The sequence below is a fragment of the Rhinatrema bivittatum genome, chromosome 1, assembly GCF_901001135.1.
Source record: "Rhinatrema bivittatum chromosome 1, aRhiBiv1.1, whole genome shotgun sequence".
Lineage (NCBI taxonomy): Eukaryota > Metazoa > Chordata > Amphibia > Gymnophiona > Rhinatrematidae > Rhinatrema > Rhinatrema bivittatum.
The window spans coordinates 487,960,362-487,988,091 of NC_042615.1; the positions used below are offsets into that span (position 1 = coordinate 487,960,362).

A 27,730-nucleotide genomic window follows, 5' to 3' on the forward strand; every position below is an offset into this window, starting at 1 on the left:
TCAGGAAGCCATGGAGGGGGGGGGGAGGAAGAGGAGGAGCAGCCGCAGTGACTGGGAAGGCTGTCTTTACTGTGTCCCCATGCTACCGGCCTGCCTTCACTGCCACTGATCTAACTGCCAGGGAGGAGGGGGGAGGGACTAGGAAGGTGGTTCTTTTAGACCTAGTAATGTCTGGCACGACTTTTACCAAAATGATTGACCTGTTTTCTGGGGGTGCGCCAGTGGCTGCCCTATATACATGCTTTTCTCATGACTCCTCACGCCCACATCTCAGCCCCACTTCCGCCAGACACACGTTTATACATTGTGGCAGGGGAAGAGAGAAATGAATCTTAGTGTGGAAGCTGTGACTGGTCAGCTGTGGTTGCAAGCAGTTGACTGAGGTCGGAAACTGTTCCTCTGTTGCACCTTCTCCTGAGACTGCACAGGTAGTGAGCCCTCGCAGGACCAGTAGATGATTTTAGGGGGTTCTGGAGAGCTGAAGGACAGGAACATGGTGGTGCTTTCTAGGAAGCTGCCATGAGGATGCAGGAGGGATTCCCACTGTTAGGCTATAGAAACATAGAAATGACGGCAGAAGAAGACCAAACGGCCCATCCAGTCTGTCCAGCAAGTTTCGCACTTTTTTTTTCTTTTTTCTCATACTTATCTGTTACTCTTGGCTCTTAGTAACCTTTTGGTTCTATTTCCCTTCCACCCCCACCATTAATGTAGAGAGCAGTGTTGGAACTGCATCTAAGTGAATATCTAGCTTAATTAGTTAGGGGTAGTAACCACCGCAGTAAGCAAGCTACACCCATGCTTATTTGTTTACTCAGACTATGTAATTCAGTCCTTGTTGGTTGTTGTCTGTATATAGATCCACTTTACTTCATTCCCCCTGCTGTTGAAGCAGAGAGTTATGCTGGATATGCATTGAAAGTGAAGTATCAGACTTTCTCCCCTGCCGTTGAAGCAGAGAGCTATGCTGGATATGCGTGAAGTATCAGACTTTCTCCCCTGCCGTTGAAGCAGAGAGCTATGCTGGATATGTGTGAAGTATCAGACTTTCTCCCCTGCCATTGAAGCAGAGAACTATGCTGGATATGCGTGAAGTAACAGTCTTTCTCCCCTGCCGTTGAAGCAGAAAGCTATGCTGGATATGCCTTGAAAGTGAAGTATCAGGCTTATTTGGTTTGGGGTAGTAACTGCCGTAACAAGCAAGCTACTCCCCGCTTTTTTGTGAATGCAAATCCTTTTTTCCACATTTCCTCTTGCCGTTGAAGCTTAGAGCAATGTTGGAGTCGCATTAACCGTGTGTATGTTTATTGAATGTTTATCGAATGTTTATTGTATTATCTCCAGGTAGTAGCCGTCATTCCCGTGAGCCACCCACTCTTCATTCACGTCCTCTAGACTTTATGGATCCTCAGTGTTTATCCCACGCCCCTTTGAAGTCCTTCACAGTTCTGGTCTTCACCACTTCCTCAAGAAGGGCATTCCAGGCATCCACCACCCTCTCCTTGAAGAAATACTTCCTGACATTGGTTCTGAGTCTTCCTCCCTGGAGCTTCAAATCGTGACCCCTAGTTCTGCTGATTTTTTTCTGACGGAAAAGGTTTGTCGTTGTCTTTGGATCATTAAAACCTTTCAAGTATCTGAAAGTCTGTATCATCTCACCTCTGCTCCTCCTTTCCTCCAGGGAGTACATATTTAGATTCTCCAATCTCTCCTCATAAGTCATTTGATGAAGGGAGGAGGAATAGCCTAGTGGTTAGAGCAGTGGACTATGAACCAGGAGACCAGCGTTTGAGTCCTGCTGTGCTCCTTGTGACCTTGGGCAAGTCACTTTACCCTCCATTGCCTCAGATACAAAAAAACTTAGATTGTAAGCCCTCTGGGGACAGAGAAATACCTATAGTACCTGAATGTAAATTGGTGTGATATCTCAATTGAGATCAAATGTTGGAATATAAAATTAATAAATAAATAAGACCATCCACCTTTTTGGTCGCCCTTCTCTGGACCGCCTCCATCTTGTCTCTGTCTTTTTGGAGATACGGTCTCCAGAACTGAACACAGTACTCCAGGTGAGGCCTCACCAAGGACCTGTACAAGGGGATAATCAATTCCCATTTCTTACTCGATATTCCTCTCTCTATGCAGCCCAGCATTCTTCTGGCTTTAGCTATCGCCTTGTCACTTTGTTTCGCTGACTTCAGATCATTAGACACTACCACCCCAAGGTCTCTCTCCTGCTCAGTGCACATCAGCCTTTCTCCCCCCCATCGAATACAGTTCATTCAGATTTCCACTCCCCATATGCATGACTCTGCATTTCTTGGCATTGAATCTCAGCTGCCATATCTTCGACCACTCTTCCAGGTTCCTTAAATCCCGTCTCATTCTCTCCACTCCTTCCGGCGTGTCCAATCTGTTGCAGATCTTAGTGTCATCCGCAAAAAGACAAACCTTACCTTCTATCCCGTCCGCAATGTCGCTCACAAAGATATTGAACAGGACTGGTCCCAACACCGATCCCTGCGGTACACCACTTAACACTGCTCTCTCTTCAGAGAAAATTCCATTTACCATCACACATTGTCTTCTGTCCGTCAACCAGTTTGCACTCAAAAGGGCCATGGTATAAAACTGAGCAAGGCAGTACCCTGTTCTTCACCAAAAGAGACTTGGAGAGAGTGGAGGCAGGTTTTTGGGAGGGCCACACAGGAGGGGCGCAACCTCTGAGAGGCACTGCTAAGCCAAATTGTCTGCACTAGTAGGGGTTATGGGCGAGAATGTCCCCCTTCTTCCTTCCGACATCGAATATTAATATCTGTAAATAAAGTTATCCCTTGCCTTAATTTTCTTGATTTATGTTTTCCTTCTGTTGACAGGAATCAACTTGCCAGTTGGAATAACTCGTCCTTGCTCTTTGCTTCTTGGTGACTCAGGCCTGGTTATCTTTCGTATTGAAGGGATGTGCCCAGAACTGGACTGAACCAGTAGAGCTTTTATTAACGGGATCACTGTAACAAGAGAGAGCCAGCACCGGGAAGGTCCTTCATGCTCGCAGAAGCAGCTGTTCATCAATTAAAGGCCCTGGAGCTTGCAGGGCCAGCAGAGCTCTTGGTGGAAAGACCAAAGTAGTGACATCCGAGTGCACCTTGTCCTGCCCTCAGCCCACTGAGTGTGAACCATGAGGAAATGAAGCAGAGAGCAGCACCTGTGAGTACCTGGGTGCCTTTCTGGGAGCTGATCCTGGGCCTGGCAGTGGAGAGCAGGAACAGCCTGTCAAGTGACCTTCCCTCTCTTTTTGCCCTGTGATGGCAAGAGCCATCAGTGCATCCCAGTTGTTGTTGACGGGGCCATCTCTGCCCTGAATGCTTCAGACCCCACCTGCCCCTGTGGTTGCCATTTCAGAGGGGGAACACAATCCTCATGGCAATGCCTTAGGGAAATACAGCAGGGAACCAGCTCCGTATGCTTACCTAACCCCTTGTGACTGAAGTGGGCGGGTCAGAGGGTCCATCCAAGCAACCCATGTGCAGGATGTCCTGCTGTGTGAATGATAAGTCTGGGAAGTCATTTAGAGTACAGTGCCCCCCCCCCCTCCCCCCCGGATACAGGCCAAGAAGAACTGGGCTGGGGCCAGGCAGAGCGAGGATCTGAGGATCTTAGTGATGTCCATCCTTCCTGCTCTCCATAGATCCAGCAGCTGAGGGGAATCAAAAGGATCTGCTCACCTCCCTCTTCCAGCATTTGAGGCTGGCACCTCCAGTGCTCTTCTCCAGAAACCATTATCTCCTGCTTCTCAAAATGATGACTGTAGTTCCCAAGATAAGAATTAACAGAAATTGTCACTAGAAGGATTCTGCTTTGACGGGAAAAAAAAAAAAAAGGGCCGAGCCCCGGAAAGCTATTAGGGGCCAAGTGCTGCGCTGCATTTCTGTGCCCGAACTTGCAGCACCCACCCACCCATGTCCCTGGGGCAGAGGGGGAAGAAATACCAGGGCTTTTGCCAGGACAGTGGCAAGTTTTGTTCTGTTGGATTGCTTAAGGGAAAATTTCAGACTGAGATAGCAGTTTGTGTGAAGAAGGAAAAAAAAAAAAAAAAAGATATAAAAAAAAAATTGAGCCCAAGCTTTCCCGCCCCCCCCCCCCTCGCTGATTGACTTGCTGACTCCTCTGAGAGTTCCCAGCCTCCCTGGGGGAGGGTGCAGCCCAGGTCTGAAGAATTCCTTTACCCCTCACCCTCTCCCCAGGATCACCGGGAGGGAATATTCTGTGTGTGCTGGTGCATGGATCACACGCTGCTCACCCACACCAAGCTCGAGGACACAGCAGAACTTTGCACACCATCTGATTCTTGCCAAGTTCAATTCACCCCTTATCTCCCACCGCTCGGAAAGGTGTCAGCCTGCTGTACGCGAGAAGGCGGTGTTATTTTTTTTTTAAACTTGTCAAAAAATCGTTTTGGTTTTTTTTTTTTTTTTTTCCCATGACTTGCTTGTGCAGGCAGACAAGCTCCACGACTTCATACTCAGTTCTGCCTGCTGAGATTTTTCCTTTCCACCTGAACGTGATAGGGGTTGGGGGAGCACCGAATGATCACTTGGCCCAGCTCCCTCCCCGTGTGCTGTAACCTCCCAGCACAAGGGATGTGGGGGCATTTGGACTGACCCTTCAGAAGAGGAAGAGGGGTTGCAGAGGGGATCACTGGGGCTGGGAGTTACCTTTGCACTCCCCCACAGGTAGAAGCGCGCCGATGCCGTGTGGCATTCTGCCTCTTGAGTGGTTCTCTCCCCCGGGCACAGCCAGGAGGATGAGTGCAGCTTCTTTCTCCATTGCTGGAGGACACCTTGGAAAAAGCTCTGGATAACAGTTGGAGGAGGGGAGAGGAGCTGGCAGGATGAGGCTCGCGCTGAGCTCTCTGGACCTCAGCCATGCCTGCCTCTGCATTGGGCTCATGCTCCTCGGGGACGGGTGAGTGAACGACGCCTGGACGTGTAATCAGGGAGGTAGCGTAGGACAGTCGGACGCTCTGTGTCTACGAGAGGGTGGGAGGAGGCGTATACAGGCGGGGATGCTGGAACACGATCCAGATTTACCTTCATCTCCTTTGTGGATGGAGGGTTTCCACAGCTGTATGAGAAACCAGTAGAAAAAAAAAAAATTAAAATGGAGAGAGGGGATTGCAGGATGTGGGTGTTTGATGTAGAAACAGTCCATTATGTGTCTCTGTACAGTGCTGCATACATTTGGTATGTGCTAGATGAATCATGATAATAACAATAATAATACACTCCATTACCTGTCTCTCACTTTGCTCATCCTAATTCTAAGCCACCTGAAGCTGTAACTATCTGTTCTCTTCTGCATGAGGCTGTAGGGATTACTAAATTAGCTCTCCTTGTACCAATCCTCTGGGTCTCCTTTGTTCTCCTGGCTAAACTTTACTTAGGATGGTTTGCAGCTAGGTATCCTGGCAGCGAAGTTCATGCTGTTGCTGGGGCCTGCATGGCTACCACCAGTGGATGGGCAGTCTCAGATTCATTGGTTGTATGAATCACTGACAGCTCCCTTTCTCCATGAGCAACATTAAAGAGATGAGAAACAGTATAAGGTAAGGGAAATAGGGCAGAGCTCATGACCAGCAACCAAATGTTAATTACGCAGATACACACCCACTCAGAGACACTCTGTTCTTTAAACACACCGGTACACACAGAGCTGCATGAACACACAGCTACATTCATAATGGGGCATATATTGGAGCACACACGTGCATACAGGTGCAAAGAGACAGAGGTACATATACACAGTTTCATAACACGCTTCCCCATGTACTCATACGCATGCACAGAGCGGAGGCTGCAGCATCCTAACTCCAGGGTCGTTATTATAAGCCCTGTGCGAAGACTGCGTGCTGTAATACAGCGAGCGCATTGTTTCTTAACACAGGTACTAAAAAGAAATGTTAACGTCCGATGCAGTAAGCAAATCATATGCTAATATATCGGGAGTTAAAAATGTGTGCAAACACAATATGTGCACAAACCAGAGTTAAAATGTGCACTGAACACAGTGCAGAAAACATTTTTTGTGCAAATAAATTATATTTATGTGCAGAAAGCATGCTTCTAGAACTAGTGCTGGAAGCTTTACTCCACCTCAGACCAGGAGTAAAATTTCCAGCACTAAGAAAACACAAGGTACAACTGTCTGGATTTCCATACAAGGGTAATAAGCAGCAGTACCCACAGTTTTCTACACATATTTTTTTGAGAGAAAAACACCTTGCTGCATCAGGTATAAATTATGCGCACAAAAAATGTGTACAATTGCGGATAAAGCTGTGCTCTTCCCTGTGCACTTTACTGCATCGGGCCCACGTCTCTGTGGCTTCTCCTTGCCATTGTGCTGCAACAGTCCATGCGTATTTCTTCCCTTCCCCCAACTTCCCCCAAAATCTGTATTATTCTCATGGCATTTCTCTCATTGTAACGGGCGGACATGAGGTGGATGTTCAGCCCAGGCTCTGTGAGGGCATGATGTCAGAGCTCAACCCAGGCTCTCTGCAAGCATGAGGTGGGTGTTCCGCTCAAGCTGTTTGCATGTCTGAGGTGATACTTTGCCTGTGCTCTCTAAGGACATGAGTGGGTACTCAGCCCTGGCTCTGCATGTGTGTGAAGTGGATGCTCAGACCAGGCTCTGTAAAGGTTTGAGGAGATGCTCGGTCCAGGCTCTTTGCTCATGTGTTCTTCCTGGACTCTGCAGGTATAAAGGAGGGAGCAGACAACTCTGATTTGGTAGTGGTGCGAGGGAGTGCTCAACCTGGCTCTGTACAGGTCACTATGAGGTGGGGGTCAACCCTTGATTCTGTGTGAGGAGGCTCCTCAGCCTAAGCTCAGACTGGGCTCCATTTGCGCGTGAGGATGCGCTCAGCCCGAGCTCTGTGCAGGTATGAGGGCCATCCAGGTACTTGGCAAGTGCCAGGAGCTGCTGAGCTTGGGCTCCGTGAAGGTGAGAGGGGGATGCTCCCTGCAGGCTCTTTGTGGTTGTGAACTGAAGCGTGAATCCCAGGCCCTGTGCGGGTGTCAGGAGCGTGTTCAGCCCATGGTTCCTGTGAAAGTGTCAGGAGGCTGCTCAGTTTTCAGGCTCTATTTACAGGGGCGAGGGGGGGAGGGGGGGGGGCTTGGCCCTGGCCCCGTGTGAGCGACGTTTTGTCACCATTTGCTCTTTTTGGGTGCACGAGTACGATTGGAAAATGAAGTCGGACATCGCCATGCCTCCCTGCTACACTCCCCCGCCCCCGGACTCAGATGATTCCTTCTCTCACTGTCTCCCTTCTTTCTCTCAGATCTGCTTTGCTTCAGGACTCGTCAGAGGGGACCCGCATACTGCCAGGTCTTCTCACCAGATCAAAATATCAAGTGCAGACCCGAATAGGGGGGGGGGGGGGGTCGATGCCCTCCTGATCTCCCCCTCCTCGCTGCAAATGAGCAGGTGTCTCCCCCCGCCGCCCAGTGTCGCAGGCGACACTGGGATCTGCACGCACGCAGGCAGGGGGTAAGGCGCTCCCTCGCCACCTTCGCCGAGGCCGCCAGCCACTGCTTTTCAACCTGCGCGCGTTTCCATAGCAACGCTGCAATCCCGGCTTCCTGCCCGCGCTGGGGATTCTTTCTCTCTCTCTCTCTCCCCTCTCCCTCTCCCTCTCCCTCTTTGGCCCGACATATTTTTCATTCCTGTGCTTTGAGGGCAGGGGTAGCTCGGATTGTTGTAAAAGAATGTAAGAGGTATGCTCTCCTGTCCCGATAACTGCACGGCTCCCACCCAACTAGGGTAATGAGACAGAGAGAGTGCGCGCGCGCCCGGGGGGTGGGGGAGAAGGGATGGATTTCCTCCCACCGCAATTAAGAGGCAGGCGGGGGGGGGGGGGGGTGTTTGTCTATGTGTGTAGGGGGTGGGAGGTGGAGAGAGAAGGGTCATTATTTAGGGATAGGGTTGCCAGCTTTTCAACTGTCAGATTTCCAAACACCTGCAGATGCTATTTTTAATATTTTCGCTGATGGGGGGTTAGCACATGCCAATTTTTTTTTTATTGCCACTCTTCACCATTAGAAAAACACGGAAACGTAGAATAGCAGATGAGGAACCCAGCTAGTCCAGTTTACTTCCTGCCACAGCTCCACAGACCCCGAGTGATCTCTGGTTTTCACCTGCTTCTTTGCAGTTAATGATCCTGGTCGCATGCTTTCATGAACTGATTTTTTTTTTTTTTTTTTTTTGCCACTTTCACCTCCTCTGGGAGGCTGTTCCATGCATCCACCACCTTTCTGTGAAGCAATATTTGTTTACTGATGTTAGGCCTGAGTCTCTTCCCCTTTGGAACTTCATATGTCTTGACCATTAGTTCTTAAATATCTTTAAAAGATTTGCTTTTACCAGTCCAGGGAGCAAGCCACTTTTTATTTTTTTATTTTTAGACCTCTCATTAAATCATGGACTGACTTCTATGTAAGTGACACAAAACAAATGTATCCAACATATAGAGTAGCTACCAAAGCGCACATTGTTGTAACATTTCAGAGAGAAGTGGATGCTAGCCTGCAGCTGGAGAGCTAAAATCAGGACAGGTCTGAATATTTTGGCTCTCCCCTTTTTCCTCATACAGTTCCCCCTAATACCTGTACAGTCCAGAAAAAATCAGCACATTTGGAAATCTTGTTTAGGGATGTGCTGAACCAGGGATGACATCGCTGGCTGTTATGTTCAATATTTTGTAACTGAGCTATTTTCAATGTCTGTCTATTTCCTTGTTTGTTTGGGTGTCCATCTGAGACCAGCAGCAGGTGAGGAGCCAGCCCTCTTGTCACTGGTTTTAGAGATCTGCAGGTACATCACTGGTTAATGTACTATCTCTGCCTTCTCCACAGATTTAGCTCTTCAGAGACAGGGTAGGATGCAGTGGGGTAATGGGAGCAAATAAGGAAGATTATCATTTTCCTCTGCACCTTCTGACCTGAAAGGTGTAATAAGTCCCGCGTATCTGGGCCACGCTGGCAAGGAGAGGAGGAGCCGTTTCTCCTGGTTTGTCATGTGTAGCAGATGAAGTTTTTGTTTAAGCTATTCTTTGCGGGGGCGAAACCTGGAAACACTAAAGCAACATTTCTGGCTGCATTTGCACTTTCTCCTCACACAATTGCAAAACGCAAAGACTGGCACACCCCTGCTGCACCTGGGCAGAGTGATTAAGGCAGCCTTTTTCTCCTTTCAAAAGATCCTGAAAAAGGAGAGAGGGCGGCAGAGTGCTATTAGTGATTCTGGGGGTCTCAGTACTGGTATGGCAGGGGCTGCTGCAGGGCTGGATTGGGGTGCGTCAGCAGAGCTGTGCGCTTATGTGCCTCAGTACTGGCATTCAGTGGCAGAGCAATGATCACTTTAGCCCTGGTGCGTTTTCATTTTGGATACGCAACCCTCTCCCTCCTCTACCCAGCACTTTCACCGCTCTGTCCCCTTCAGTGTTAAGAACATAAGAACATGCCATACTGGGTCAGACCAAGGGTCCATCAAGCCCAGCATCCTGTTTCCAACAGAGGCCAAAACCAGGCCATAAGAACCTGGCAAGTACCCAAAAACTAAGTCTATTCCATGTTACTGTTGCTAGTAATAGCAGTGGCTATTTTCTAAGTCAACTTAATTAATAGCAGGTGTTCTCACCCTTCTCTTTCCCACACCTAGGCCGATGCAGTAAGGTGCGCTCAGTCTAGCACATGGGTTTACTAGCGGTTGGGTGAGCCTTTTGGTCGCACAAGAATAGTGTCCGATGCAGTAAAGAGATTAGAGCGTCCAAAACGCATACTCAATAGTGCCCAATGCATGAAAATTCCATGTAGATAAAGACATTAACTATTAACCTGTGATGCAGGAAAGCACGCCTAAAGGCTGAGCGTCCAATGCGCATTTTTTTTAACACGGGGGAATTTAACTCCAGGTCTGGAGGTGGAGTAAAGTAAACTCGCAGTCAAGGGCTCATGAGAAACATTACAAAATATGCTCCTCTGTGTGGCGATAAATGTGTTCTCCACCTCAGTATTATCCTGACTCTTGAATTTACTGCTTGTGGTGCAGAAAAAAAAAATATATTGATTTGATCAGAAAGCGCACTTTTCTCAAGACCGCACAATTTGGACGCCCATAGCACGTGCCTGATATAATAAACTTCAGCATTGAAATCAGCACCTCAGCAAAATTACCAAAAAGAAGCATGATCAAAATGGATGCTCATATTGAGCGCCCATTGCAGTAAAGTCCTTTGAGCGCCAGAAACACAGAATTCTCCCTCAGTACACCCTTATTTTATGCTGCCCCAATTTCCCTCATTTAAATACTGCATCGGGCATACGGGATGTGGCTGCACGCGTGTTAGGAAAACGGGTGCTCAGTACGAACACCTGTTTTGAGCGCTCATCTTATTGCATTGATCCGATAATGCTCTCACCCTTCCGCCACCCAGTGCTTTGACTCTTTTCCACTTCTGTGCTTAGCATTCTCTTACTTTGCTGCAGACTTTACGCCTAGAGTAGAAAGGTGCCCTACTGAGCAGCGGGGGCTGCTCCGCCTATCTTCCACAGATGATTGGCTCATTCTGCTCACAAGAACCAATAAGGTTTGGTAGGCAGGGTAGCATCAATAGCTCAACAGACCTTCATAGCCACCCCAGAGCTAGAGAAATTAACGGGCCGATACAGTAAAGTCCGCGGGAGAGCCCGCTCTCCCGGCGCACGCACAGGCCACTCTCCTGTGCGCGCGATTCACTATTCAAATTAGGCCCGGCGGTAAAAACAGACGCCTCCTTTTGGACCGGAGCGACAGCTGTCAGCTGGTTTGACAGCCGACGCTCAATTTTGCCGGCGTCGGTTCTCGAGCCCGCTGACAGCCACGGGCTCGGAAACCGGATGCCGGCAAAATTGAGCGTCCGGTTTTTGACCCGACAGCCGCGGGCCGACTTCAAATTTTTTTTTTTTTTTTTACTTTTGGAAACTTTCGGGACCTCCGACTTAATATTGCCATGATATTAAGTCGGAGGGTGCACAGAAAAGCAGTTTTTACTGCTTCTCTGTGCACTTTCCCGGTGCCCGAAGAAATTAGCGCCTACCTTTGGGTAGGCGCTAATTTCTGAAAGCAAAATGTGCGGCTTGGCTGCACATTTTGTTTTCTGAATCGAGCGGGAATACCTAATAGGGCCATCAACATGTTGCGGGCGCTATTAGGTTCGGGGAGTTGGACGCGTGTTTTCGGCCCCTTACTGAATAAGGGGTAATGCTAGCGCGTTGAAAATGCGCATCCAATAGAGGGTTAACAGTGCGCTCCGGCCCGTTAGAGGGGTGGTGAGGAAGGGCCTCCAATCCCTCTGATCTTCCTGCCTGCTGATGGCTCCATGGAGGAGCCATCTCTGCCTTGGCTGCTTCTCTTCCCTTCCAGAGGCCCTGCATGTGTAAGCCAGTTCTTCACCTTGAGGCCTAGCTACAGCTGCCCCCTCCCTTGGTACCTTTTTCCTGACTGGCATAGCAAGGATTGTTGCTGAGCAGGAATAAGGTGCACTGGCAGAACTGTGGGGTGGAAGGGACTTGATATTGGATTAGGAGGATGTGTTCCAGGCAAGAGTTGAGTGCATTGTCAGAGCTGTGTGTGAATCTCAATAATGGAATCTCAATAATGGAATAACAGGGGATCATGCAGAGTAGGAATGAGGTGCATTGGCAGAGCGCTGTGTGTGTGTGTATGGGGGGGGGGGGGGGGTTCCAGAATTGGAATAGCAGGAGATGTTGCAGGGCTGGAGTGAGGTGCTTTGGCAGAGCTGTGTGTGTGTGTGTATCTTAATACTGGAATAGCAGGGTAATTCTAGTTTAACAATATATTTCCATATATACAATATTTATATTATTTGCAATAACATCCATAAAACATTGTTACCTAACTTTTATTTCTTTCACATCCAAGTACTGCTGCCAGGTTGCCCCAGAATGCTCCCTAGATGTGTGGGTGCAGTGTTCTTTTTCACAGTCCTTGATTTCCAAGACTGTGCCTATAATTGAGGACACCACCTCATTGATTTAAGGTGTGAATTTTCTTTAATACTAAGGCACACCTAGCCAGCCATATTTTATGCATTATGATTATGATGAATAACCATAGAGCATGAACCATTGAGATATACTGTAGCTCAGTTTTATATATTCTATATTATATTCAGATAACATAAGAGTATGCCTCATTGTTTTGTGGCCTCTGTCCATAGTACTGTATTACTGAAAGGGCAGCTCACAAACAGGTGTTCCATATTTTCCTTCTGTCAGCTCGATCCAGTAAAGTCCGTGGGAGAGCGGACGAACGCCCGCTCTCCCGGCGCACGCACCGGCCCTTGGCCGGTGCGAGCGATCCAGTATGCAAATGAGCTGACGCGGTGCAAACGAGGAAAAGGAGGTGCTAGGGACACTAGCGCGTCCCTAGCGCCTCCTTTTGGCCTGGAGCGGCGGCTGTCAGCGGGTTTGACAGCCGACGCTCAATTTTGCCGGCGTCGGTTCTCGAGCCCGCTGACAGCCACGGGCTCGGAAACCGGACGCCGGCAAAATTGAGCGTCCGGTTTTCGGCCCGACAGCCGCGGGCCGAATTCAAAATTTATTTTTTTTTTTTTTTACTTTTTTTTACTTTTGGGGACCTCCGACTTAATATCGCTATGATATTAAGTCGGAGGGTGCACAGAAAAGCAGTTTTTACTGCTTTTCTGTGCACTTCCCTGGCGCCGGAAGAAATTAGCGCCGACCTTTGGGCGGCGCTAATTTCTTAGAGTAAAATGTGCGGCTTGGCTGCACATTTTACTTACTGGATCGCTCGGGCATACCTAATAGGGCCATCAACATGCATTTGCATGTTGAGGGCGCTATTAGGTGCCGCGGGTGGGCCGCGTGTTTTCCTCCCCTTACTGAATAAGGGGTAAGGGAAAACACGCGCCCAGAGCAGGGTGACAGTGCGCTCCGACGGAGCACACTTTACTGGATCGAGCTGTGTGTAAGACAGATAGGATAAGGGCAGTTTTTACTAACATTAACCCTCAACCCTGAGGCTTAGGGAACACAACACAACTCGCTAGCCCTTCTCCTGCCTGACGCAAGGCATAGCCTTTGCCGCAGTAGCACTGCTGTACACTCAGGATCTCAGCGCAGGCCAGAACATCCAGAGAGAGTGTCAGAGGTCTTACAGGCTGCTGTGAAGCCCATTCCATGGCGGCCAAAGAGAGCTATGGCACCCTGGAAGGGCGCCACAGAGCCCATCCTGCATTGACTGAAGAGAATTCAGGCATCCTGGCAGGCTGCTGTGGAGCCCATCCTGCACTGGCTGAAGATAGTTAAGGCACCCCATCGCGGAGCCCATCCCACGGTGGCCGAAGAGAGATAAAGAGCACTGGCAGGCTGTTGCCAACACTTTATCCCAGGCACAGTGGTCTCATGACAGGTTTTTGACTCCAGAAGCAGACTAGCAACCCCATGTACTGGTCCACCTCTGGGATATTATCCTGTATGGATTCTCGACCTGCTGAAGTCATCAGTAGCCTCAAGCATATGGCAATTGTATGTGAGGAACTGGAGAAGATTCCGGGAATTCCAGTTGCAGTGGGGATATCACAGACCGTTCCCTGTGGTCTCCAGTCATCTTGTTGATTTTGTCGCATGCGCAAGACAAGCAGGCAGGTCGTGTGGCAGCAGACATGGAAGGGGGTCACTTTTTTCATGAATCCTTCCTTGTCATGAAGCTAGTGCCGGGATTTGTCAGGGTCAGCACCCAGAGGTATAAGCACCATCCTATCACTCATGAAGGCCTTCTTGTTCTGTTGGAAGCAGCGGGATCTGTCTGTTCTTCACCAGTGAAAGCCACATTATTCCAGGTGGCATTCTCATTTGCCTTTTTTGGGGCCTTGAGAATTAGCAAGTTAGTTCTCCTGGCATGTCATTCCCTTGGGTCCACTGGCCTTCTCTGGCACCATGTGAAAGTTTCAGACAGCAAGGTAGTCTTGTACATCCACAAATCCAAGACTGTTCTGCAGTGCACACCTTGACTAGGAGCCTGCCCAGTGGCTAATGCATACAGGTTTCATGAGGGTCAGCCCAAAGGTGGGTTATTTTGGCTAGTGCACGTGGACTTAAGTCTGCTGTCATTGCTCCAATTTGGGGCAATGTGTAGCTGCAGTTGGACTTAAGTCACATTTTTTTTAGTATCTGCTCATTTAAGTTCAGTGCGGCCAGCTTTGCAGCCTCCCAAGAACTTGCGCTTGAAATGATTAAGCACATAGGTATTTGGCAAGCCAAACACTATCAGGGGGTACGTTTGGGAAGATGTAGTAAAGAAGTAGGGACAGCATAGATGGGGACAGTAAGGGGTCTCTGCGGTGGGTGCTGTATCTATCCCACTTCAATGAATATTAATATTTTATTTTCCCTCTCCTAGGCCACCTGAAGACAGTGTGGCTTTGTGGTTAATTCTTCCATGTTCTGGGCTAGGAAGCAGGCATGGAATGGCTGCTGGGGCAAGTATCTTCACTTCTTCACAAGAGAAGTTAAAGTGGGCTAGTTTGGCTGAACAAGAATTTATTATTTTATTTATTTAAAAAAATCTTCTAGACCGCAACTTGCTAGTATCTGTTCAGTGCGGTTTACAATATACACTCATAAAATCACATAAAATGATAAAAATCTATACACGTAATATTAAATATACAAACAAATGCACGTGATTAATCCAAAAACCTGTTCAAAAACATTATCTTAAGACCCTTTCTAAACATATTTATATCTTGCTGCTCCCAAAGCCCTACTGGCAGCTTATTCCACTCTGCTGGTTGCAATGCAATGGGGCCAGCTGAATACCCCCCAGCATTCCTCCCCTTTACCCTCTGCGATCCAGATTCACCTGGTGGGAATGACCGATGCACAATCATTAGTAAACAACTGATCAACCAAATGAAAACGGACATGCTTCAGGTTTGGTCTATCGTCCCTGAAACAACACTGGCCTTGTGTGGCATAATCCCTCGTCTGATATGGCAAGGACAGTCAATCCCAAGGACACTGATAAGCCATGCAGTCGGGTCAACTGGGACTTGTCCAAGTTTATGTCGCAGGTAGTTTGGTGCTCGCACACGATCTCATCGGTCTCAGTTGCCCAGGCCTATACCCGGTGGATGGAGTCCACCTCTGCAACGTCGTTACTGATGTTTTTCTTGAATTCGTTCCACAGTGCTTTAGAAGCAGGAATGGTGTTCCCTAACCACAGTAGTGGGAACCGAATGAAGACAAGCGAAGCCCCAGTCTTCTTCCTTATGGTGAAATGCTTCCTTATACTTCCCTTGGGTCCAGCAGAGGGGCAAATTAACCATGATGTCAGCGCAGAGGATGCATCACCTGGACTTCAGCAGAGCCGATTGGGTCCAATGGAGAACCCTAAGGGTGTTGCTGCCATAGGGGCAGCCTTTGGGCCAGCAGGTGGACCTAGTAAAAAGGCACAGGTTGTGAAGTCAAAATAAATTAAAGGCAGTTAAATACATTTGCAAAGATCTATCCAAAAATTAAGTGACTAACCACAAAAAAAATTAGTTGTAAGGATGGCCTTATCACCTTGATAATTATTTTTAACCAAATTAGAAATCCTCAAAACCATTCCTAGCTAAATCTTTAATAATTACTGAAAAAACTAGAATGAAAAAGACTCAATCATTCATAAAATTAGTTCTAACTGTACATGACAGCCCTTTGTGCTGTAATCATTTTGATCCTAAAAAAAAACAACCCCACTCCAAACACTACCAGACTTTAACAGTTCGTGTCAAAAACATATATATGTGGTTTAATCTTCATTATGATGATAATCCAAAAACATTGTCACATGTATCCCATTATTAACTTTAATTCAAAAGCCCCCAACAAGGTTATCTGTTTTGCCAAACTATAGTTTTTTCAAGGGGGTATATGTTCAGTTCTTCTCATTCAATGATGGTAGAAATATTTAGAACTTTTTCATTAACATTCAATATTTATCTGGCACAACTGCATTCTGTCATGTGAAAAATCTGGTTTCAAACCATAATTTGTCTCTGTTCATCAAACCCACTCCAATTAATTTCTCTAAATTTTGTGTTTTCAGAGAAACTATTTGCCCTCCTCCCAGGTCCAACTCAGGTGAGCTGGACCTCGGAGGTCAGCAGATGAAAAAGGGGCATAACTGACATGGAAATGATAATGGTATGTGTATTTGGATATGTAGGACACACACTGCATTAGTTTGCATAAGAAACATGTATTAGATTGCGACATATTGGAAATTTTGTTGAATAAAGGTGCAGCCAATTGTACTCACAACCTGCTTCACTTTTGTTGATTCATTGACAAGGTAGCAGTGTGCTACCCTTGCCACCTTAAGTGGGCAGCCTTGCCTAACTCTTGACTGAATTGTAAAGCCCTCTCACAGACACCGATTGATAGGGACACCAAGCACAAAGTGGTAGAGACAGGACAACCATTAAATAAATGTGACCTAGGTCTCTGTGGTTATTTTTATGTAACGTGTATACTTCTACAGCAAAATTCTTGCCTCAATGGAAGCCCAGTTTGAGATCGTTGTCGATAAGGGTAGTACAATGAATCTCCTCGGTGAGTGAAACATTGACCTGACTTAATGCTGTAGAGGAAATGCGTGGAGACTCTGGAACTGTCTCTAATCAATGACCATCAGAAAATTGATGTTCTAGAACAAAATAATAAATTGCTGCTTGATAAAACCAATGAGTTAGAGAATCAGCTACAGAAATAACATTAGGATCACTGGCCTCTCAGAGAGAATGTTAAGCACCCCGCCCGTGGTCATCCCGCGCTCAGGACCACTCATCTTCGGGGTCACACAGCGGATCCTGGTCCTGTCTCCCTTGCGGCCCTAGCGAGCCCAGCTAGGCCCTGGCGTCTCGTGGCGGCGGTCGCTGGGCCTTTGGTCACACACCAGGCCCCGGCGTCCCAACAGCTAACCACGGCCCTACACGCGTGGACCAGTCGCCCTGATATGGGTTCTAGGGCGGGGCTAGTGGATGTTAAAAAGAAATTCCTGGCCTTGGCAATCGGGTCAGTTTGTTCCTGAGATTGCCCTTGCTCGTGTTCCTGTTTGCCTGTTCCTAATCTTGTTCCAGGATCCTTCAGTTCCAGTTCCATTCCTGCTTGTTCCTGCTTCCTTGCCTTGCTTGTTCCTGTCCTTGTTGTTCATCTTCCTGGTGTTACCTCGGACTGCCTTTCTGGTAAAGATCTTGGCCTGCCCCTGACCTGCCTGCCTGCCTGTCGCCTGCCAAAGACCTCAGCTTGTTCCTGACCTGCCTGCCGCCTGCCAAAGACCTCAGCTTGTTCCTGACCTGCCTGCCTTCCTGTCTGCCGCCTGCCTTAGACCTCAGCCTGTTCCTGACTTGTCTGCTGTTCTTCGACCTTGCCTGACTTCTGGATCTTGACCCTTGCTTCGTTGACCTCTCCTCGGACTGATTCTTGGACTTGACCTTGCTCGCCTGACCTTGCTTGATTCTGGCTCTGTCCCTAGCCTTGTCATCACCAACACTCTTCTGGTTTGCTTATCTCCAACCTGTTTCCAGCCTCGAACCCAATAGCGCTCTTCCTGTCCCTATGGGCACGCTGGACTCAGACTCTCCTTGGAGACCCTGCAAGGCCCACCTAAGTCCCAGAGGCCTGGGTCCCTACGGGCTCCTCCCGGGGGGACCTCGGGCTTCCAGTGGTGAAGATCTACACTGCCTCTGTCTCCTTCAGTGCTCCGCCCCCTGTCATCAGTTCCCATACTGCCTCAGGCCAGGGGTCCACCCCCAAGCGCAACAGAGAAGTCTGAAGGTTCGGACCCCATAAGAATTTTTTACAATATGGCTTCCCAATCTCCTCTGCATTGCTGCGGAGCCTTCTGGTCTAAAAATCAACAGAGAACAAAGAGTGGCAGGGCCTAGATGGGAAGCAGTGATAAAGTCAAAATAATGAAAGAGGTTCAAAATGTTAGTGAAATCAATTTAAAAAATACTAAGATTTTTGTCTTCTAAGACTTCTCCGCTGATCTTTAGTGAAAAAGGCAGGCTTTTAATGGGGTGAAAAGCATTCTGTGAGAATGATAGATCAATTATAGAAACAGAAACAGAAATGACAGCAGAAAAGGACCAAATGATCCATCCAGTCTGCCCAGTAAGCTTATGGTAGTTTGTGCTGTGCCGGGTAAGTCACCTCATGCTTATCTGTTTCCCAGACTATAAAAGTTAGGGCCCTCATTGGTTGCTGTTTGAATCCAATTCCCCATTACCCCTGTGCTTAATAGTTTCCCACACTAGCCCTGGTTGATTGCTGTGGAATCCAATTCCCTGTTATGCCTTGCTGTTGAAGCAGAGCAATGTTTGAGTTGCATCAAAATATCAGTCTTATTGGTTAAGGGTAGTAACCACCGCATCATCAAGTTACCCCCCACTTGTTTCCCCAGACTGCAAAAGTTGGGGCCCTCGGTTTCTGAACAAATCCAATTCCCCTTTTCCCCTTGCCATTGAAGCAGAGTGCAATGATGGAGTTGCATCAACAATATCAAGGCTTACTGGTTAAGGGTAATAACTGCCGCACCATCAAGTTACTCAATGCACTTTTTTCTTCATTTTTCATCCTTTAACCTTTAGGGATCCACAGTATTTATCCCATGCCTTTTTGAATTCTTTCACTGTTTTGGTTTTCACCACCTCCTCCGGAAAGGCATTCCAGGCATCCACCACCCTCTCAGTGAAGAAATATTTTCTGACATTGGTTCTGAGGCATCCTTCTTGGAGTTTCATTTCATGACCCCTAGTTCTACTGATTTCTTTCCAACGGAAAGGTTTGACACTTGCACATCATTAAAACCTTTTAGGTATCTGAAGGTCTGTATCATATCACCCCTGCGCCTCCTCTCTTCCAGGATATACATATTCATATCCTTCAGTCTCTCCTCATAGATTTTCTAATACTGATCCACACCATTTTGGTAGCCCTTCTTTGGACCACCTCCATCTTGTCTTTATCCCTTTTGAGATAACACAATACTCCAGGTGAGGCCTCACCAAGGGCATCACTACCTCAATTTTCTTTCTGTTTATTCCTCTCTCTAAGCAGCCCAGCATTCTTCTGGCTTTAGCTATTGCCTTGTCACATTGCATCACCATCTTCAGTTCACCCCAAGATCCTGCTCTTGTTCCATGCCCATCACCCTTCACCCCCCCCCCCCCCCCCCCCCCCCCCCCCCCCCATCTCTTACTGCTCTTTTGGATTACTGCATCCCAGACACATGACTCTGCACTTCTTGGCATTGAATTCCAGCTGCCAAATCTTCGACCACTCTTCAAGCCTTCGTAAATCCCTTTTCATTCTCTCTAATCCTTCAGGCGTGTTCACTCTGTTGCAGATCTTGGTATCATCCACAAATAGACAAACTTTACCTTCTATCCCTTCTGCAATGTCAGTCACAAAGATATTGAACAGATACCCGATCCCAATACCGATCTCTGTGGTACTCCACTTAACATGGCTCTCTCTTCAGAGTAGGTTCCATTTACCATTTCACGCTGTCTCCTATCAGTCAACCAGTTTGTAACCCACTCCACCACCTTGGTGCTCACTCCAAAGCTTCTCATATTATTCACAAGCCTCCTATATGGAATGGTATCAAAAGCTTTGTTGAAATCTAAATAGATGACATCAAGTGCTCTTCCTTGATCCAATTCTGTAGTCACCCAATCAAAAAAATCAATCAGATTTTTCGACAGGACCTTCCTCTGGTGAATCCTTGCTGCCTCAGGTCCAGCAACTTACTGGATTGTAGATAGTTCAGCATCCTTTCTTTCACCGCATTCCATTAATTTTCCCACCACCGAAGTGAGGCTAACTGACCTGTAGTTTCCAGCCTCCTCTCTGCTACCACTCTTATGAAACGGGACCACAACCACTCTTCTCCATCTCGCAGCACTACTCCTATTTCCAGGGATCTATTGAACAGGTCATTTAGCGAATCCGCAGTTCTCATAGTATCCTGGAATGTACCTCATCTGGCCCCATGGACTTGGCTACATTCAGTTTTCCTAGTTCTTCCCATACATACTCTTCTGCAAAAGGAGTTGTGTTTAGCCCATTACCTTCTTCGGTCTTGTCAACCAGCAATGGTCCTTCTCCAGGGTCTTCTTTAGTGAACACAGAACTGAAGAATTTGTTTACTATTTCCGCCATTTCCTTGTCTGCCTCAGCACAGACTTAATCACTTCGGGCTTTCCTTCTTTCTCTTATATATGTGAAAAATGTTTTGTTACCTCTCTTTATCTCTTGAGCAGTCCTTTCTTCCACTTGACCTTTAGCTTTTCCGATTTATTTCTACATCTCCCTCATTTTCACCAGCTTTTGAACCCTGTGTTCCTCTTTCTGGGATCCTTTATACTTCTTATTCATTTATTTATTTATTTATCTTAAATCTTTTGTATACTACCTATACAAATACTTTTGTAGATCTAAGCGGTTCACAATAAAATGAACATACATAATTCAAAGAAGAAAATGCTGATCTTTTTGCCTTTATTTTTGCAGCCACCTCCTTTGAGAACCAAATTGGTTCTTTTTCCTTGAACTTTTATTTACTTTTCTAACATATAGATTTGTAGCCTTTGTAATAGCTCTTTTTAATTTAGCCCACTGTTGTTCCACCTCACCCATTTTCTCCCAGTCTTTTAGTTCTTCCTCAGGTATATCCTCATTTTGTCAAAGTCTGTATATTTGAAATTCAAAACTCGGGTCTTTGTGTGACTTCTTTGTATCTTATTCGCAATATCAAACCATATCGTCTGATGATCACTTGTACACTTGTCCAGACATTATAGACATTATCCCCACTTGTGAGCACTAGGTCCAGGATTACACCATCCCTCGTGGGATCCATCACCATTTGTTTAAGTATAGCCCCTTGGAGAGGGCATCCAGTATCTCTCTCCTTCTCATAGATTTTGCAGAAGGGATACTCCAGTCTACATCCGGCAGATTAAAATCTCCAAAGAGCAACACTTCTCCGTTCTTTCCCATCTTTTCAATGTCTTTGATCAGATCTCTGTCCAGCTATCTGAATTGGAGGCCTATAGACCACACCGATATAAATGGAAGCATCATCATCTTTTTAACTAACCCATAATGCTTCTTCTCTGCCCCACGATTATGCGCTGCTTTATCCTGCGAAACTTCACTTAACGAATGAGGGATTTACCGGTATATTTTTATGTTTAAATTATTTTTATTGAACATATGTAAAATGATACAGATAAAGAAAGCCCAGAACTGGTGCACACTTCCCAGCCCAAGCAACACTTAAAGTACTTTAATTTCAAACCAATCAGAATTGGTCCAAATCTTCCCACCCCACTCTACCCATCCCCTCTCCATTCAATCCCAAGTGGATAAGTAGAGTTACTCAATTAACAAATTACCCAGATAACTGTAGCCAACATTTCTAAAACTCAATTAAGTCATTTACTATCAAGCTTCTGCCACAAGGCAGTATAAATTGCAATACAAGTCCCAAATTTTCAAAAAGGTCCGATGTCTCTTAATCATATCAATTTTCTCGATATACTTTTCTAGCTGACATGTCTGAAAAACCATATTCCTTAATTGCCCTAGATTGGGCATCTCCTCTGATGTCTACTTTTGTAAAATACATTTCTTTGCCAACAGTACTACTTTCCTACACCATAACCTTGTAAAACCAGAAGGAAAGGTCTAATTTCTCATATCATCAAATAGCAATACTCGGGGGGGGGGGGGGGGGGGTTGCTGACATCACCAACTTTAATGGCTGCTTGAGACAGAGCTCCCATCTTCAGAAAGCCTTTTTATAACCTTATTGCAGCACTACATGGAGCTTTTGCCACTTCTTCCACTTTGTAGTTTGCAATTGCTTTTCGAGTAGAGCCACCTCCCTTGGCAGCGTCTTTCTTTGGGCCGCTTCATAAGAAATGATCTCTCTATGCAGGACTGTTTTTGCTGTTTCCCAGAAGAGGCTTGGTGTGTCTTTATGAGCTTCGTTAAAAACTGTGTAATCTTCCCACTTCTGAAGTAAAAATGCTCTAAAGTCTGAGTCCCTATAGAGATATCTCAGGAATCTCCATTTCGCTCTTGCCTTCAATGGACAAGACCCTTCCAAATCCATCCACAATGGGGAATTATCAGATATCTCTAGAGGTCCTATCACTGTACGAGTTCCCCTCTAGAAAGCCTGGCTTTCCACAAGCAAGTAGTCTGTGCATGAATGTGAGCCACGTGCCCTTGAAATATGTGTATATTCTTTCTCTATAGGGTGCAAAGTGTGCCAAGCATCCCCCAGGTCCAAATTTTCACATACATATGAAACAACTTTCAGTGAATGATCTTCCGCCAGATGGATACCAGATGACCTGTCCATATTTAGTTCACGGACACAATTAAAATCCCCACCTAATACAAGAAAACTTTCAGTTTCACTTGCTAATAGCTTCACCAGTTTAAAGAAAAAGGAGTGTTGGTAAACATTTGGGGCATAAACATTACATATAGATACTGTCTGATCAAATAAATACCCAGCTATCAATAAGTAATAAGTATCTCCCCTCTGGGTCAGAAATAGTCTTAATGACTTGAAAACAAAGTTGTCTCCCTACCAAAATTGTCACCCTCACCTTTTTATTAAGAGATAGAGAAGAAAACACCTCCCCAACCCACCCCTGCTGGAACTTTCGATGCTCATTTTTATCTAAACGAGTTTCCTGCAGCAGTACTATTTGTACCTTCTGTCGATGTAAAGCTTGCCGTCTTTTATAGCGTTTATAAACAGACTCTGTCCCGGACACATTCCAAGTTGCATATCAAATCAAGAAGTGAGACATTTTATTACTACGGTATCTATCCCCACTCTATGAGTGGGACATTATCTGTAGAAAATCCCAATTCACAATTTGAGCCTCCCAGCCTAGACTCAAACCAGCGACTGACCCCGCCCTGAGACCTCACTTTATATAACATTCCCTTTATCTCACCTTCCACTTGCCAGAATGCCCATCCCTGATCTCCCCCCAACCATCCTCCCACTCCCTGTGCCCAGCAAATCCTCCCACACCCCCTTCACTACTCTTCTTAAACCTTTCTACTCACATCCTCCCTTTAATACTCCTTTATCAAAGGGGAAAAGGACCATTTATGATGTGTGGATCCCCACCTCCCATCATCAACCCAACCAAACAATCATACCAAGAACATCATCTAAGAAAGTTAAAAAAAAATTTATATCACTCAGTCCTATCTGGAGCCTTTCAAATGGACCAATACAATGTGTCCATTAACATGAAATCCAAACCATCCTCCTGTTAGACTGCTGTTTCAAGGATGTAGCTCCCAAACTGCTAGAGATCCAAATCATGTGCCTTCCAGCAGACTTAGGTAAGTCAACATATAGAGATTCTGATGCACGGACCCTCAGTATGTTCAGCCAGGGCACCAAGAGACAGTAACGCAGAACCTCTTACCCAACTGAACAGTTGTTTTAACTCTAACACAGTCACTGATAAAACCTCGCAATGTAGAAAGAGAAGAAATAGAAAGGAAAAGAAATTTGGTCTAGAAAATATATCCCATTAACGACACTGCTGTGGCTTTTAACACTCCATCCTCCTGCAAATTATCTTGTAATCCATTATCCCTTTCAACCCAACTGTCCAGGAGGCAGGGAGTTCAAAAACACTACTGCATTATCCAACGACTCATAGATCAGGGGTTTGTTTCCATGAACGACTTTCAGTTTCACCAGAAATAGTAGCATGAATTGAATTTTCTTTTCAGCTAGTTGAGCGCATATGGGTGCAAAGGCCTTATGTTTTGCTGTAACTATTGCAGAATAATCCTGGAATATTAATATCGGGACCCCTTCACATAAGTGTGCAATTAGCCCAGTAAGCTTGCAAGATATCAATCTTATGCACAGAGTTCAGCAATTTCACAATGACAGGACATGGCTTAACCCTTTGTGTAAGTTTCGGCCCGATCGATGAGCTCTCTCTGTTCTAAGTTCACAGGTATATTTTTAATGGTATAGGAAGCAGAGCAATTTGTGGAATCTGTACACCCATTTGATTTTATCCCTTCTGAATTTTGCATGGAGCAGACTTTTCTTTTAACATTTTTATGATATCTTTTGCCTTTTATTTGTTCACCCTGTGTTGAAGACCAGTTTTTAATATCTAGATGGTCTTTACATATTTGACTATATAACTCTTGAACTTTTTTTTTTTTTTTTTTTTAATCTTTCTTGGGGCGGCTGCAGGGTAAGGGGAGAGTCGAACAAGTGCTGTGATTTCATGTCTTTTGTCAGGATCGTGTTCTTCTTTATTTTCATCTTTTTCAATTTGTTTTCTTTTTTATACTATTTCACCAAGTGTTTTATGACTCCTATGCTTACTTCTTGCCAACTTTCCCTAATGTATTTTATATGAACTAGGATGTCAGTGGCTGAAAGGGAGCTCACATGGATAGAGCGGTTCCAGATTCTTAACACAACTTGAGCAGCAGCTCATCAGTCTCCTATTCCTTGTGCTCCAGATTAGCATTTATCAATGATGAGGAAGGCACATTTGCTTGGCGATTGACTACGCAGCACACTTTGAAGAGGCTACTCAGCCTGACTTCCCTGCATTGCATGCGGAAATATGTTGTTGTCTTTCTGGCAGGTTTTTTTCTGTATGCTTTTTATTGTTTCATTGTTCTCTGGGGGGGGGGGGAGTCAGGGTGTGGGAGGGTTGTTAGGAGATGGGTTGGGTAGGCATGGTAAGGGTGGGTTTAACTTTGCTGGGGAGGGTAGGGGCAGGAGTGTTGTGTGAAGAGGAGGGGTTTTGGCAGAAGGCTTCTTTTTGGTCTCTGGTGGGGGGGGGGGCAATTGAGGTTGATTTGTGTGAGTTCATTATTTGAATGGAGCCTCTGAGTTTAATTGTTCTACTTAGAGTTGCTCCTGAAAACATATATTTTGAAAGAGTGCCAGTAGTTGGGTTATTACTTTTTGGCTTGTTCAAATGAAAATTGAAGTTGTAGTGCTTTGTTGCTCTGATTTTTTTCTCTGCACTTAAATAAGAGAGCGTGATGTCATTTTCAGAAGTTAGTGAGTGTTGAAGAGGGCTGGAGTGGGGTGTGGTGGGGTGGTGGATATGCTAAAAATGAATGATACCACACTGGAATTTTTTTTTTATTTGTTTCTTTTCAATCTGATGCTGAGTTCAGCTCGGAGAAAGTAATTGGTATTTTCCACTCAGCTTATTGCTTTTTGCATTACACGTTCCTTATGCATATTTGCTTGGCCAAGTTAAAATCTTCTCCCTCAACATCAGGGGAATTTCTAATCCTATCAAGAAGAAACGCTTGCTTCAATTTCTTAAATCTTCCAAAGCTCACATAAAGTGTTCTTACAAGAGACTCACCTTTCTCAGATAGAGCATGACAAATCAAAAAAGGGACCGGGCAGTGATGGATTTAGAATTTTGGCGCCCCTAGGCACTGATGGTGCTGTCATCACTCTCTTCCCCCTCTTCCCCACTCAGGGTTGGACAACAGGGAGCAGAAGGTCTATGGCAACATTCCCCCTAGCTTACTGTGACAGCTGAAGGGTAGATTCTGTGTCATAAATTTAAAAAAAAAACTCTGAAGCAAATTAGCAAACATTTCAATCTTTTATATTACATTATAAAACTAAATTAGTTTTACACTTTAATTATTAGTATGATTTATTTCTTTTTATTGGGTGAAGAAACATGATCTCAAGTTTCAATGCAGAGAGGAGGCCTGAGGAAGGGAGGAGATTTAGAAACAGGGTGAAGAGAAAGGGGGAGGCGTGTGAGAATGAAAGAGAACTAGGGATGGGAAGGATAGGAGATGAGGAAGATTAGGACTTTTGGATGGGAACAAGGAGAGAGAGAGAGAGAGAGGTTCTTGAATCGAGGAAGGGCAGGAGGGAGTAGGCAGAGTTGGGAAGTGGGTTCCAGGATCTGATGAGAAAGGAGGCTCTAGGATCTGGGAGAGAGAATCCAGGATCAAGGGAGGGAAGATTTGAATTGCAGTGTGTGGGAAGGAGAGGAGGGAGGTGTCCCTACTATGTTCTGGTCCTATCCTCCTTGCATTCCTTCTCAAATATCCTACCCAATATGACATACAGAATCATACACTCAACACTTGGCACCAATTTCTTCTCTCTCGTACACACAAACACTGCCCCCTGTCCTTGCTCCCCTATCTCTCACACACAGGCAAACACTCCCCAGCCAACCCCCCTCTCATCTCCCAGCCTTTCTTCCCATCTCCCAGTGATCTCCACTTAGCCTCTCCTAATCTCCCCAAAATGATCCCCCTTTGCTTTGTCTGCTGCAGGCTTTCCTGTTGCCTGCATGCTGCCTGGACAGGAGGGACTGGATCAGGAAACAGAGGGCTGATCTCTTCTGAGTGAGATTCAGCACAGCTGATATGAAACAGATCTTCAGCCAGCCTGATGCCCTCCAGATTTCTGCTGCCCTAGGCACAGGCCTAGTGTGCCAACTGACAAATCCAGGCCTGGGACTGGGTTGGCAGGTTTGGGCAGCATCCTGTACTTCACAGAGTAGGGGTGTGTGTGTATTAGTGCATAAACTTCTTCCTCTGCAGGTCTTGGATGCAAAAATGGACCTGGAGGGTTGTTATGTAATTTTATATTGTTGTCTTTTCTTTCAGTGTCAATGTCTCTTCTTTCAGTGGTTAATGTTTATGGTCCCAATAATGATTCCAGTCTTTTCTATGCAGACCCAGTTTAAATGTAAGGGGCCTATATATAGAATTCATGTTTAGACCCTAGATTAGATTGTCCTACTGTTTCCCTTGCATCTATGAGAGCTAGGTATAATTTAAGTGATATATGGAGAAACAAATATCCTTCATTTCGTGACTATACCTTTTTCTAACCCAGACATAATTCATACAGCCATATTTATTTTTTCCTATGTTCTGATAGGTTTCTTAATGATATTTCTCAATGTGACATTCCTCCTTGTCAGTTTTCTGATCATTATCCGATCATGGTAACAGTGACTACGGGTGAAAGTTTCTGACCAGCCCGGTTATGGAAGTTAAATGCATCCCTTTTGGGCAAGCAAGCCTTTATTGATCTGATTCAAAGTACAGTTACTGACTTTAATCTTCACTATAATCCAACAGAATATGACCCCTCTTTGAGATGGAGAACTCTTCATATTAGTTTTGAGGGGACAAATTATCAGCTATGCAAGTCATATTAAGAAAGCCAATGTAGCTGAACAGACTCGGTTGCTGAAAGAAATTGCTTACTTGGAGACAGAATACAAATGCACTTCTTCTGTCAGGGTATCGGGAATTATCTAATCTGAGGGACCATTTCCATGCCTTACAAATTGACAATATTGAATGGGCTTCAAGATATACTAATCAGTGATATTATGAACATGGTAACAAGACGAGTGTGCTTTTGTTCCAGGTGATAAGGAAAAGACAATCTTAAACCTTTATTCACAAACTTAAATCTCTTAATGATACTTTAGTCTCCCTACCCTTAACAGAAGGCATGAGGGTAACTTGCATGGAATGATAGGTAACCTGCATGGAGC

General features: G+C 45.8%; 1 protein-coding gene across 1 annotated transcript in view; it reads left to right on the plus strand.

Annotated features, from left to right (window-relative positions):
• The first annotated feature begins 4,208 nt into the window (after nucleotides 1–4,208).
• Nucleotides 4,209–27,730, plus strand: part of LOC115094795 (protein Wnt-7b-like) — a 46,603-nt gene continuing 23,081 nt past the window's right edge. The window contains exon 1 of the mRNA XM_029608005.1: nucleotides 4,209–4,965. Within this exon, the coding sequence (XP_029463865.1) occupies nucleotides 4,892–4,965 (74 nt within the window). The 5' untranslated portion in view covers nucleotides 4,209–4,891. The remainder of the gene's footprint in view (nucleotides 4,966–27,730) is intronic.